General features: G+C 40.0%; 1 protein-coding gene across 2 annotated transcripts in view; it reads right to left on the reverse strand.

Moving 5' to 3' along the window:
- The window catches only part of FMN1 (formin 1), a 434,454-nt gene that overhangs the window by 252,864 nt on the left and 166,505 nt on the right, over positions 1-15,085 (reverse strand). For both annotated transcript variants that reach the window (XM_068965008.1, XM_068965009.1), the window contains one exon: positions 7,119-7,180. In XM_068965008.1, coding sequence (XP_068821109.1) covers positions 7,119-7,180 — 62 coding nt within the window. The remainder of the gene's footprint in view (positions 1-7,118; positions 7,181-15,085) is intronic.

Below are 15,085 nucleotides of genomic sequence, written 5' to 3' on the forward strand. Positions count from 1 at the left end.
AAAAAAAAAAAAAGACACAGTGGGGATGTTTGGAGCCGATGGTGCCTGAAGGAGGCAAACAATGATACGAATTCAAGTAAAGCACACAGTCTTCATTCTCCAACCAGCTTCCCTCTATCAGCAAATGCAACTTGAAAAAATAGTGGAATTATATGGGGCGAGACAGCATCTTGAAGGCTGAGACAAAGGGCTCCTGAGCTAAGTCAGCCAAGGAATTAATCACTTTTTGTTTTTCATCGAAGTTCCGTCCCAAAGTTACTTGCGTGCTTCTATGTAGCCAGGGAGTCTACAAGACACATCACCAGGGGCAAACCAGCAAATCCACTAAACTCCTAACATTATACTATATGCACACAATGAAACAATAAATTAAGATATTTCCCAACACTCTCTCATCTTTCCTGGCATCTCAGTAATGAAATATCAGCACTTAGGGGAATGCCATAAGGGTTTAATGAAATATTTCATATTTGCAAAAGTTTTGTTTATCAATCTACAAATTATTTCCCTTCCCTCAAAGTATTCGCCAGGAATTAACAGATTTAAATGTGTTATGTTGATAGTAAAGAACATAACAAATGGGCTAGGATCAGGGTGTGCATGTCTTTGTAAACTTAGCTGTATCAGCTCAAGTGTAGTTTGTACTCAATTTTGTTTCAACAGCAATGTGTTTACTATTAGAAATGGACCAGTGGGGTGGGTTAGAGAGAGGAAAGTAAGGACATCTACAAGTTTCTCTTAGTGGAGGTCAACATACCATTTAGTTCTCTGGGGGCCCACAGGTACAACGTAAGTTAATTTCCAGTTTGGCACCCATCCCTGGATCATTTCACAGTAGGAGTTACCATGTTAGAAATGCGCCTGCATTGCACAATGAGCAGGGGCCTGCTAGAGGCCAGTTTTCAGTCAAGCTTCCCCTCAGTGAGGACCGTGGCTGTGATGAATGGGGTAAATGGAAAAGGTTCCGGTAAAGGAAATGTGACTGTTGGCTAGTTTTCTTCTATCTCACAACTCAAAGAACATTCGTTACAAACTGATAAAACAACGTGTCATTTCTAAGGCACTTACTTCTGCACCGCTGAAAGTGCTGGTCAAAAACAGGATTTTTACATTATCCAAGCTCCTCAAAAGCCAGATATGGGGCATGCATTTTTTTCCCCCCTCCACTTACAAAATTGAGGAAGTAGAGAGCCAAAGAAGTCCTACCCATCTTTATGCTTCCCTCCCGTCAGAAAGCAGAGCTGGCCCTCCTATGGAAGCTGCATTTGCCATTCTGAGAGCTGTGCTCCCTCACTGAGTCAGGCATCCTAATCAGCACTGGGAGAACAGAAGACAGTGTCCCAAGGAAGCAAGGAGAGCTGAGAAGAGACCCCCCTGGTTAGAAAGGGGAACCTCCAGAAGGAGGAGGAAAATAAGGAGAGGTATAAAACGCAGGGTTTACAGATGCTGAGTTAGGTAACCCTAAGGCGTGCTGCGATTCATGGGATCACAAAGAGTCGAACACGACTGAGTGACTGAACTGAACTGAACTGAAGGCTGAAAGGACAATGTGGTGGACAAACTGAATTTATCTTTTAAAGTGTGGTTGGACCAGTGATAAAATCCAAAGCTGCTATTAATATACGGCCTGGTTCTTCATTTTGTAAATTAGAAAAATGATTCAAAAAAATTGTCTGAAGGTCACACAGTTCATTGTCCCCAAAGTGAGACCACACTCCAGACCTTGTATTTCTAGATCCAATGTTCTTTCCATTAATGTTGCATTGATTAATAGAAAAACATTGGCTTCAAAGTCAGACAGATCTAGATGGATTCAAATTCAGGCTCCCTGGCAACCTACTCCAATATTCCTGCTGGGATAATCCCATGGACAGAGGAGCCTAGTGGGGCTACAGTCCACTGGGTTGCAAATAACTGGTCACGACTGAGAGACCCAGCACACACACACATACTAATCTAGGATTTCTGACAATTCACAGACTCTGAAAGCCTCAGGTTGCAAAATCTGAAAATGGGGACAAATCTTTGTTTACATTTCTACATTTACTCTTTCTAATACTAGTACCAAATGCACAGAACAAAGGTTGGCATACATTTTAGTCACTACTTGTCTGTTTTTTTTTTCAGTAAACTACTTGTTTTTCAATCATAGGTTATTTTAAAAAAATATTTGTGCATCATCGATGTGCCAAGAACTTTACTAGGTACTTTCACAAACAGAGAAAAAAACTGCTCCCCCCAGGTACCTACAATCAGATTAATAAGCAGGACCTTGGTGGCACGAAAAGGGTAATAACATCACTCAAAGAACTCAAGACTAAGAAAGTAGATTGTACACTGAGATAAGATTATACAGATCAACACAGAGCAGTATTCAGAAACATCGGTTACTAGGAGGAAGAAAAGAATTACGAGAAACAAGCTATAGAGCCCTCCCTTCTTCCCTCCCTCCCTCTGCTCCTCTCTATCCACGGTAATGCTCTAACAGGGGAACAAGATATTTCTCAAACTTATTAGACCATGAAATATTTTTGTCAAGGAGCATTTTGGAGGCTCACTGTTCAGCATAATGACCTCTGGGAAAGCCTGTTTAGACCCCCTGATATAGAGCACAGAGGCTAGTGGACAGCTGGAAGACCATGGAAAGAATGCCAAAGTCCCAAAGAAGTCCTCAATCAAAAGGACCTGAGGACTGCTCTAAACTCAAGCTGCCTAATTACAAGGAGACTTGAGCAGAGCGAAATGAATGAGAAATGGTATTTACTGAACATGTGCTCATAATCGGGTATATGTCATATTGAACAATCCTAGAATGGAGACATCATCAAAATGACTACATTTTTAAAAACTGAGCTACAGTTGATGTACAATATTCTGTTATAGGTGTACAACACAGTGGTTCACAATTTTTAAAAGTTATATTCCATCTAGAGTTATTGTAAAGTATTGGCTATGTTCCTTGCATGGTACTATATATCCTTGTAGCTTATTTATATTCATCCATTCACCTGTTGATGAACAGTTAGGGTTCATCCATATCTTGGTAATTGTGAATAATGCTGCTATGAACATTGAGGTGCATATAGCTTTCAAATTAAGTGTTTTTGTTTTTTTCAGGTATACACCCAGGAGTGGAACTGCTATCTCATATAGTAGCTCTATTGTTGTTTTTTGAGAAACCTCCATATTGTTCTCCATAGTAGCTGCACCAGTTCACATTCCTACCAACAGTGTAGGAGGGTTCTATTTTCTCCACATCTTCTCCAATACTTGTTATTTGGGCATCAATATGATTATTATTGAACAAATGCTGAAACTGAGAAAACCAAATGCCAGAGAAGTTGATTACTTTCCTAATGGCACAGTGCAAGGAGCTGAACTGAATCCTAACTCAAAAACCTGAATTCTTTCATACTCTCATCATGCATTAAATATCATCACAGCTGGTTCTCTGACTACAATAAGACAAAAACCAACTATATAAGATTTTGTACAAGAGCTGTGATGGTGATTTTCAAACCGTGTTCCTAGACAATTTCAAAGCAAAAAAATCTTTATTTACACCATGGGAGAATTAGCTTTATCACATGCCTTGAAAGGGCAGGTGTGAATTATGTTTCTACATAAATCATGAACTTGTTGTGCAATGGCTACCACAGGCAAAGTTTTCTCAAATAAATATCTGTAAAGGTGCCACTCTTTCAAAAATAAAATCAGTAACACAGACTTATTCAGAACTGAAAAATGAACTAGATGATGCTAAATATCATTTAGTGATCAAATAACTCTTAGGGCAAAGTTTGCTAAGTGAAGGGTATATTTGAACAAAATTTAAGAATTTTGCTGGTTTTAGTATAAATGAGATAGCTAAGCCATGGAAAATGCTGGACCTGCCACAACTCTCCTACTGGAGATTTGAGTAGAAAAGTCAGTCAAGGGCTTTGGGTAAAAGGTATATATAAATTGATGCAATTTGGAAATGAATTCATTCAAGTCATCAATAACGTTCTGCTTTTGAATTACAGGAAGGATATGTATCTGAGTTGCTACACATTTTGAAAAGCCAGTCCCAGGACCAAGCCCCTTCTAGATCATAGCCTTCCACAAATGTGGGCGACAGAGCATGTCTGAGATAAAAACTCCCCACTTTTATAAGCCTTGAGACTCTGGGCTAAAAGTTCCAACTTCCAATCAAAAAGGATTCTATTTTGTAGGTGGGGGAATTTAACAATTAAATGACTTCCTATGAATTTACAGTCAAAAACAGAATAGCAAGCTGACATTAGGCTCTCCACTTGCTGAGTCAGGCCATTTTTTTTTTTTTTTAAGTCTATGAAAACATCTCAAAAAACTAAATATGACACATATCAATTCTTACATATGGTGACAGAATGAATCACTTTCCCTACGTACTTAAGCACAGACTCTTTCTTACTCTAGAAAGGTGTTTTGAAGAGGTCCTGAAACAAATCTGACTTCTCTGTGACCTGTAAGCAGAGAAAGAAAATCGAAGAGGCCGTGAAGGCTGCCAGTTGAAACCCATATAAAGAAATGAGCAACAAAAGAGCTGCTCACCAATTGTCTTCCACCAGTCCCGTGACAACAGATGTGACTTTGTCACTTAGTGGAATAAAACAGGTGGGGATGATGTTCAGCAAGTGCCCACAAGTACAGCCAAATGGGGTTATAGATTTATGAACTTGCATCTTTTCTGACTTGGTCTATGCTGCTATACATGTAGTTATTTTCTGCATCTCCCAGGGGTGAAAGGAACCAGGCAGGGGAAATGGCCCAGAATGGGGACAGCGGCAAACTAGAGACCATCTGTCCTAGTGGAAGCGCTGTCTGTTCCTCAACCCCAGCAGGTTCAAGTCAGACAGGAAAATAAGTGCACCATTACCAGTTTTTCCAACTGTTTTTGTAGACGCAGCTAGAAATCTCTCCCTACTTTAAACTATTTCTAACTCAATCTTTAAAATGTTCTATTTGCCAACAAGACACGTCTCTAGGTCAGATGAGGAGTAAGAGTTGCCAGTTTCCATATACACTATCATGTATAAAAGAGACAGCCAAAGGGAATTTGCTGTATGACTCAGGGAACTCAAACTAGGGCTCTGTGACAACCTAGCTGGGCGTGATGGGGAGGGAGGTTCACAAGGGAGGGGAAACGTGTATACCCATGGCTGATTCATGTTGATGTATGGCAGAAACCAACACAATATTGTAAAGCAATTTCCTTCAATAAAAAATAAATTGAAAAAAAAATGGGACATATTAAAAGAACAGATAATTATTTCAGATATACTTAAAGAAAGCTTAAAGTATAACTAGGAACATTTTTTTAATGTTTACTATTGTTAAGCATACCTTGGTCTAACCTTTATTTTAAATGGAGATCACGATTACAATATACTTTTTTTCCTTCCCACTTATTCATCCTTCCCCTTCTCAAAACTTCTCCCACCTTGAGATGTAAGATCATGAGACTTTTTTGTGGAGGGAGATGAAAAGACATGAAAGAATATATGTAACATGCCTAGAAAAATGCCTGGCACAAAGGAAGAGCCCCAAGATTGCAAGTACCTGAGGTCCCTGTGAGTATTATTAGCTGTCAAAGTACTCCGAGGGCTGATCTATAACTTGGGGAAGGTTGTGTTAATTCTTAGGGCTGAGTTGTTAGAGAGTGCTTCTGCTCACGGGCTCACTTCTGTACCACCCTCTTCAGCAATCCGCTTCTTTAATATACTCCCACTGCAGCTTCTCTGAGACAGCTGGCAATCTTTTACACATCAGAACAAAGCGGAAAAGCAAGGTCTCTGTAGAGCATTTTGCAACAAAGGAGATAATGGCCCCCCCTCCCCACCCTCCCCCATCTTTGTCCCCTAGGAGTCAGAGGTACTTTTCCACTTTTTTGTTTCTTTGTGAAATGGACTTATTCCCTCCCCCAGACTATTTAAACCAAGCTGTTCAGGGGTGGCCTGAATTCATACCCCATAAGGCTGCCCTGGTAGCTCAGACCGTAAAGAATCTGTCTGCAATTCAGGAGACTCAGATTTGATCCCTGGGTTGGGAAGATCCCCTGGAGTAGGAAATGGCAACCCCACTCCAGTGTTCTTGCCTGGGGAATTCCATAGATGGGGAGCCTGGCAGGCTACAGTCCCTGGGGTTGCAAAGAGTCAGACATGATTGAGTGACTAACACACACATATGACTTATTAAGCCATCTTTTTGCTACCTGCAGTAGTTTCATATAAAATCAAATATACAATCTCAATTATTTCTCAGTTATTTAAAAAAGTATACTATCACCTAATGGAAAGACTATTTGATCCACAAACTCACTGAATTAGCATGTAATGACCTAGCACTATACAATTACCAAGTCTGATTTCAATTTCACTAATGTTCTCTCTCCTGAGATATGGGGTCAACCCCAGTTATCAGTAAACTGGAATCAGTGCCTGATTCAATATTTAGTTATGTGAAATTATGACTGTGAAACTTCCTGTTACAGGCCCAGCAAGTAAATACCAAACATCAGGGAATGATAATTAGTGGGACAAAGGAAACGATCCCTCAGACTTTCTGGACTTCACAAAGGAGATCAAGTTAGCAGCGTCCAAGCACTCTCTGGGGATATGGAATGGCTGATCCAGCACAATTCTTTCTCCTACTAGGACCACTTCCTTAACTGCCTTAATCTGCCTGACATCACATTGCAGACATGTCTAAGCAACACACAGAAACGAACACAAGGCTGGGAAGACGCCCAACAAAATAATTTGCAATGTGCATAGGAAACAATATTTCACAGCTTTCTTATTTACAATGAAAGTCTAAATACTCAATCTTCTTCCCTGCATTCCAAATAAAACCATCATTTTCTCCAATCAAATCTTTCCCCAAATGTGGTATTTTTTTTTTAAATAGGAAATCAATTCTACTAAAATGGCATTCAAGACTTTCATCCCCAGGATAAACTCAAGACTTGGTGGCAGGTACAAAGTGGAGATGCTGTCTGGGTAAATGTGTCAAAAAAGCAGAGTGTTTACTTCAACACATGAGAAAACCAAGCATCAGTCTCAAATAACAAGTTCAGTAGAATCAAAGAAATATACCTGCAGGTTTTCAATTTCTTCTTTGTGCTCCCTCTTCAAGTGTAAAATAGCAGCTTGGTATTCTGTAAGATCACAAAAGAAGTCAATTACAAAGAAGCACAAAATTATGCACAAAATTCTAATGAGTAAGATTCCATAAGCCCTCCTACCAGTCAACTGAGTAAATAAATACCATAGTTGGACATTAACCTGGCAAAAGATGATAAAAACTGGGGCAAAACACAACTAGAAACTCAAGATAGAAGGGAGATTTCCCCCCGATTTAGCAAATCCTGAAATATGAGATGTCCAAAATTAAGCAGATAGGATGGAGTTTTTTTTTTTTTTTTAAAGGACATAATGAGTGTTCCAGATAAAGACTGATCAGGTGTTTGTCTTAAGAAGGAGTTGGAAGCTAAAGACCCATAGAGAACAAATATAGTCATGTTAAGAGGAGACACACAGGAAATAAAAGAAAATGTCTCCATGTGAGATCAGAGAACTCTATTTTTAACTGTTTCAAAAAAAAAAAAAAAAATCTCCATTTGAATGCAAGACTAATAAGCCAGCACCCAGGGCTGACTTTAATCTTTAAGATCACTTCAAGAAGTCAAGACCATTTGTCATGTGGATGAGAGACTCGAGGGTGAGTTGAGGTTGAAAGGAGGATGAAAATAAATTTCTGGTCCAATTTTAGTCTGAGTCTAATAATGTTTATTCCAACAGTCAGTCCGAAGTGTACACAGGAACTCCTGCCAACCACTAAAACTACCATCCCACTGGTGAATCAAATTTCCTTCCAGCAGGATGACTTAGAATGTGGGGTCACAGCACCGCACAGGCTGTAGAGAACCACAAAGAAAAACACTCGGAGAAAACACTGTTGTGGGATAAGTTTCCGTTTTTATTCTTTATTTTTTTACCAATGTGTTTGAGACTGTGATTATGAGTAAGAAAGAAATCAGATGTCATGTAAAAGTGTTTGAAAAGGCAGGCTATTTCTTCAGGTGGATTCCAGAAATCGGGCAAGAAAATTTAAGTTTCAATTCAAAAGTAGATGACACACTACTATACATAAAATAGATAACTAATAAGAACCTATTGTATAGCACAGGGGACTCTTCTCAATACTCTGTAATGACTGGTGAGGGAAAAGAATCTAAAAAAGAGTCGATATATGTGCATATGCATAACTGATGCACTTTGCTGAACAGCAGAAACTAACACAACACTGTAAATCAACTATATTCCAATGTATTTTTTTTAATGGATGAGGAAAATCTTCAGGAAAGCCATAAGAAAAAACAGTGTTGCTGTTGATAATTAAGACTAGCCACTAGCCACACCACTACTCTGAAGCAGAATGTGTTCCACTCAACTACAATCCCTCAGCAAGTTCCGTGGGCTATACCTCCAAACCCTACCTTCAATCAAACCACTTCTCACCAACCCCATAAGCACCACTGTGGTCTAAGCCACCACCGTCTTTTCTCTGGACTACCACGGTAACCTGCTTTCACTCCCACCACCTCCATAACTCATTCTCCTCATCACAGCCTAAATGATCTGCTAAAGTCATAAACCAGATCACGTCTCATCCCTGTGCTTTCCACTGTATTTGGACTAAAATAAAAACTCCAGGCTGTAGCCCATAAGGTCTGACCCTGCTCCTACACACCTTCTACATGCCACCTTCCCCTCTCGTTACACACCAGGCACGTTGGCTCTCTTCCTAGTCGCCGAACTTGTCAAGTTCTTTTCTACTTCAAAATCTTTACTAATAATGTGGACAGTAATAACAGATTGTATTTATTGAGCACGTACTATACATCAGGAATTATCTAAGTATTTCATAGCGATTAATTCATTTCATCCTTACAATAACCCTATGATGTAGGTGCATTATCTTCATTATCCAAAGAAGCAAAAAACGTGCGTAGCTAAACGTGCATAGCTAAAAAACGTGCATAATTCATCTGGTTAATGTATACATAAACTGCAGCATGTCCACAGAATTCAATACTACTCAACAATAGTAACAATACATCAACAAAGACAAATATTCTTATGCAGAGTAAAGGAAGTCAGCCTTAGAGGTTAACTGTTGTTTAATTTCATATAACATTCTGAAAAAGGCAAAACCACACAGATGAAGAACAGATCAGAGCAGCAGCGGCCAGAAGTCAGACAAAGGGGAATGTGTGACTACAATGGAGCTGCATACAAAGGAATTTTGAGGGTGACTATTCTCGGTCGTGATTATGGTGGTGGTTACATGAATCTACACATCAGGTTAAAACTCAGAATCAGAATTCTTATACTAAAAAGGAAAAAGCTAACTCTATAGTACATTAAAATTCTTTAAAACTTACAAATATTTAACTTCTGAATGCTTCCCTAGGAGAGTCACCATAACACAGGAATACTTGTTACTACCACTTCTATTCGTTGTTTTCCTAAGGGTACCAGCAGATGCAGTAGGACAACAAAAAAAGAAAAACACGTGCACGCACACACACGCACATATAAAAAGGAGACATAAACTCATTATTCACTGTGATTGTATATTTTAAAAATCCAAAAGATTCTACAGGTAAAATATTAGAATACATGAGATTAGTAGAATTGATGGATGTAAAATCAGAATACAAAAATCTTGATATCACCAACAGTTTAAAGAAAAAAACTTGACATTTACAAGTACCTCCAGAAATATAAAGTACTTAAAAAGAACCTAACCGAAAAATGCAAGACTTCATATGAGGAAATAGAAACACTGTATTTAAATGTATTACAAAGAAAGACATGGAAAGTAAGCAAATCATGTTTTGGATGACTCCACAGTGTAAAGATCAGTTCAGTTCAGTTGCTCAGTTGTGTCTGACTCTGCAATCCCATGAATCACAGCACGCCAGGCCTCCCTGTCCATCACCAACTCCTGGAATTCACTCAAACTCATGTCCATTGAGTCCATAATGCCATCCAGCCATCTCATCCTCTGTCCTCCCCTTCTCCTCCTGCCCCCAATCCCTCCCAGCATCAGGGTCTTTTCAAATGAGTCAGCTGTTCGCATGAGGTGGCCAAAGTATTGGAGTTTCAGTTTCAGCTTCAGCATCAGTCCTTCCAATGAACACCCAGGACTGATCTCCTTTAGGATGGACTGGTTGGATCTCCTTGCAGTCCAAGGGACTCTCAAGAGTCTTCTCCAACACCACAGTTCAAAAGCATCAATTCTTCAGCACTCAGCTTTCTTCACAGTCTAATGCTCACACCCATACATGACCACTGGAAAAACCATAGCCTTGACTAGATGGACCTTTGTTGGCAAAGTAATATCTCTGCTTTTTAATATGCTATCTAGGTTGGTCATAACTTTCCTTCCAAGGGGTAAGCATCTTTTAATTTCATGGCTGCAGTCACCATCTGCAGTGATTTCGGAGCCCCAAAAAATAAATTCTGACACTGTTTCCACTGTTTCCCCATCTATTTGCCATGAAGTGATGGGACCGGATGCCATGATCTTAGTTTTCTGAATGTTGAGCTTTAAGCCAACTTTTTCACTCTCCTCTTTCACTTTCATCAAGAGGCTTTTTAGTTCTTCTTCACTTTCTGCCATAAGGGTGGTGTCATCTGCATATTTGAGGTTATTGATATTTCTCCTGGCAATCTTGATTCCAGCTTGTGCTTCTTCCAGCCCAGTGTTTCTCATGATGTACTCTGCATAGAAGTTAAATGAGCAGGGTGACAATATACAGCCTTGACGTACTCCTTTTCCTATTTGGAACCAGTCTGTTGTTCCATGTCCAGTTCGAACTGTTGCTTCCTGACCTGCATATAGGTTTCTCAAGAGGCAGGTCAGGAGATGGTATTCCCATCTCTTTCAGAATTTTCCACAGTTTATTGTGATCCACCAGTCAAAGGCTTTGGCATCATCAATAAAACAGAAATAGATGTTTTTCTGGAACTCTCTTGCTTTTTCAATGATCCAGCAGATGTTGGCAATTTGATCTCTGGTTCCTCTGCCTTTCCTAAAACCAGCTTGAACATCTGGAAGTTCACGGTTCATGTACTGCTGAAGCCTGGCTTGGAGAATTTTGAGCATTCCTTTACTAGCATGTGAGACGAGTGCAACTGTGTAGTAGTTTGAGCATTCTTTGGCATTGCCTTTCTTTGGGATTGGAATGAAAACTGACCTTTTCCAGTCCTGTGGCCATTGCTGAGTTTTCCAAATTTGCTGGCATATTGAGTGCAGCACTTTCACAGCATCATCTTTCAGGATTTGAAATAGCTCCACTGGAATTCCATCACCTCCACTAGCTTTGTTCGTAGTGATGCTTTCTAAGGCCCACTTGACTTCACATTCCAGGATGTCTGGCTCTAGGTGAGTGATCAAACCATCCTGATTATCTGGGTCGTGAAGATCTTTTTCGTACAGTTCTTCTGTGTATTTTTGCCACCTCTTCTTAATATCTTCTGCTTCTGTTAGGTCCATACCATTTCTGTCCTTTATCAAGTCCATCTTTGCATGAAATGTTCCCTTGGCATCTTTAATTTTCTTGAAGAGATCTCTAGTCTTTCCCATTCTGTTGTTTTCCTCTATTTCTTTGCATTGATTGCTGAGGAAGGCTTTCTTATCTCTCCTTGCTATTCTTTGGAACTCTGCATTCAGATGCTTATATCTTTCCTTTTCCCTTTTGCTTTTCACTTCTTTTCTTTTCACAGCTATTTGTGAGGCCTCCTCAGAGAGCCATTTTGCTTTTTTGCATTTCTTTTCCATGGGGATGGTCTTGATCCGTCTCCTGTACAATGTCACGAACCTCCGTCCATAGTTCATCAGGCACTCTGTCTATCAGATACATTATATGTGCCTATTCTCATTTAGCAATCAGTAAGAAAGTTAGACAGAACTGACTGCTGGTGAGGATGTGGAGCAATGGAAGCCCTCAAGCCCTTGCAGTAGGAATGCAAATTGGTGCCATCATTATGGAAAATGTTCAACAACTTCTAATAAAGTTGAAGATATCCATACCTCCTTATCCCAAAATTCTATATCTAGGTTCACAAATGAAAGACTATACAATAAAAGCAAACAATGTTAACAAAATCAGGATAATGGTGCCATCCAGGAGAAGAGGTGTTGAGATGCGTTATGAGGGGAGAAGGCCTTTCAATGAAAATATCTTCTTTAGCCTCCATAGGGATTCCGAGGTGGCTTTAGTGGTAAAGAACCCGCCTGCCAATGCAGGAGATGTTAAGATGCAGGCTCAGTCCTTGGGTGGAGAAGATCCCCTGGAGAAGGGAACGGCAACTCACACCAGTATTCTTGCCTGGAGAATTCATGGACAGAGGAGCCTAGCAGGCTATGGTCCATAGACTCACAAAGAGTCTGACAAGACTGAAGTGACTTAGCACTAGCACTAGCTTCTATGTCTTTTATATCATTTTCTTTATGTATACCTAGCATTAAAGTATAAGAAAAAGATTGCTAAGGTTATATTTATTAGCTTCTTCACATGCCATAAAAAGAATTTTAAAAAGCAGAGACATCACTTTGCGAACAAAGGTCCGTCTAGTCAAAGCTATGGTTTTTCCAGTCGTCATGTATGGATGTGAGAGTTGGATCATAAAGAAGGCTGAGTGCTGAAGAATCGATGCTTTTCAACTGTGGTGTTGAAGAAGACTCTTGAGAGTTTCTTGGACTGCAAGGAGATCAAACCAGTCAATTCTAAAGGAGATCAATCCTGAATATTCATTGGAAGGACTGATGCTGAAGCTCCAATACTTTGGCACCTGCTGCAAAGAACTGACTCATTTGAAAAGACCCTGATGCTGGGAAAGATTGAGGACAGGAGGAGAAGGGAACGACTGAGGATGAGATGGTTGGATGACATCACTGAATCAATGGACATGAGTTTGAGCAAGCTCCAGGAGATGGTGAAGGACAGGGAAGCCTGGCATATTGCTGTCCATGGGGTCGCCAAGAGCTGGACATGACTGAGCGACTGAACAACACCACCATGTCATAAAAAAGTATCATATAGGTATAAGACAGTTGTTGTTGGGTCGCTAAGTCGTGTTCAATTCTTTGCGACCCCACAGACTGTAGTTGGCCAGGCTCCACTCTCCATGGGATTTCCCAGACAAGAATACTGGAGTGGGTTGCCACTTCCTTCTCCAGAGGATCTTCCAGACCCAGGGATCAAGCCCATGTCTCCTGCACTGGCAGGCAGACTCTTAACCACTGAACTATCTGGGAAGCCCCTAAAAGAGTCTTCTAGGTGGATCAAATAAGAACAATTTACTTAAGTGTGAGTTTTGTGTAAGTGTTGAGCCCTAACCAAAGTGATGATCAACATTTAAACGTGAATCAATTCCAAGTCTCCACAAAGTAGGCAAAGGAAGCTTAGTCAAACCAACCTTCTTTTAATACTGATGCCCCTTGGGAATAATATCTATTTACATCCTAAAGAGAACCTATGTAGAATATATTTTGAAATTATTCTTTTTTGGTAAACTGTACCTGGAAGGGCGTGACATATAGTTCTGACTAATCAACAGACTGATGAAGATCACTGCAAAGCTAACACCCAGTAAATCTTGATTCATCTCCTCATCAAACACAGTTTTGTGCCAACAGTCCCAGTGTGACAGGTGGCAAGAAAATACATCCCCATTCGTGACAAAGATGATAAAATATAATAAGCGGGCGGCACACAGAAGGAGGAAGTTAACACCCTTGCTTGTGGAATACTCCCTTTGAGGGTTCATAAGAGAATGGTAAGAGAGTATAAAGGTTACAGAATAATGAATTATGGTTGGTGGTTTTCAACTGTGCCCTGTTGGTGGCAGTCCCCTCCCTCCACATTTTTTGGGTTTGCAAACACCTTGTAGAAGACCAAGGCAAATCTTCCCTGTCTCTTGGAGGTGACAATAGGGAGGCAGTGGTCTCTGTGCAACACAAAGGATGTTTTTGTTTCTTAAAAAGAGAACTTGACCCTGAAATTCAGTAGCTTTGGGACTCTAATCAATGTGTGAAAAAGAGGAATAGAGGTTCTAACTATCAGGGCTTGAAAACGGTAGACTTTTCTGAAGCCTCATTAGCCTCAATGGAAATTAACAAATGGATTTAAATAGTCTAGCCCACAAAAGCAGCAGTCTGAATAATGTCTGAATAATGATATGGAAAGACAGAAACAGGATCCTGACTTGCAGGATTCAACATTTTGGGAGGAGATAAGAACTTCCGTCCATAAAAACAGAGCTTTTTCTAGTCAAGTACTTTGTCTAATTGGTAGTAACCCCTTTTACTATACAGACTTTTCTTTTTGATCAGTTCCCAACCACAAAATGTACTTTCTGCAGGTACCATCACAGGAGTGTATTCTTCAACTCACCAAGAACAAATTTAAAGATGACCTCTCTAACATGGGGGTAGTAGCCACTACTACAGTTTATCACTGACTGAATGAGTTTCTCTTAATCACATACATTATACACAAGTACAGGTGACATTATTGAGTACTATTTCTCAAGAACTGTTCTAAGCACTTTACACAATTCATGCCATCCTCACATCACACTTACAAGGCAGATCTTATCATATCAATAACCATTTTACAGATGGAGGGACTGAGGTGAACGGTTGAACAACTACCCTTAGACCACATGCTAGTCAGTACCAATGATGGCATTCAAGTCCAAAGAACCTGTCTTATTTCCTTAACAGAGTTTTGTTTGCTTATTTTGTTTATTTGTGAGTTACTATTGTTCTTATGGTTGGGTAAGCATCAGGTATAAACAAAATTCCAAATGCCTGAGAACTTAAAGGTTGTTGACATTATCCAATTTCAAGAATCACTTGTAAAATTGGGACAATTTTTCCCTAACTCTTTAAAAGAGGCTGCTGCTGCTGCTGCTAAGTCGCTTCAATCGTGTCCAACTCTGTGCGACCCCATAGATGGCAGCCCACCAGGCTCCTCCGTCCATGG

This window comes from Capricornis sumatraensis, chromosome 2 (genome assembly GCF_032405125.1).
Source record: "Capricornis sumatraensis isolate serow.1 chromosome 2, serow.2, whole genome shotgun sequence".
NCBI lineage: Eukaryota > Metazoa > Chordata > Mammalia > Artiodactyla > Bovidae > Capricornis > Capricornis sumatraensis.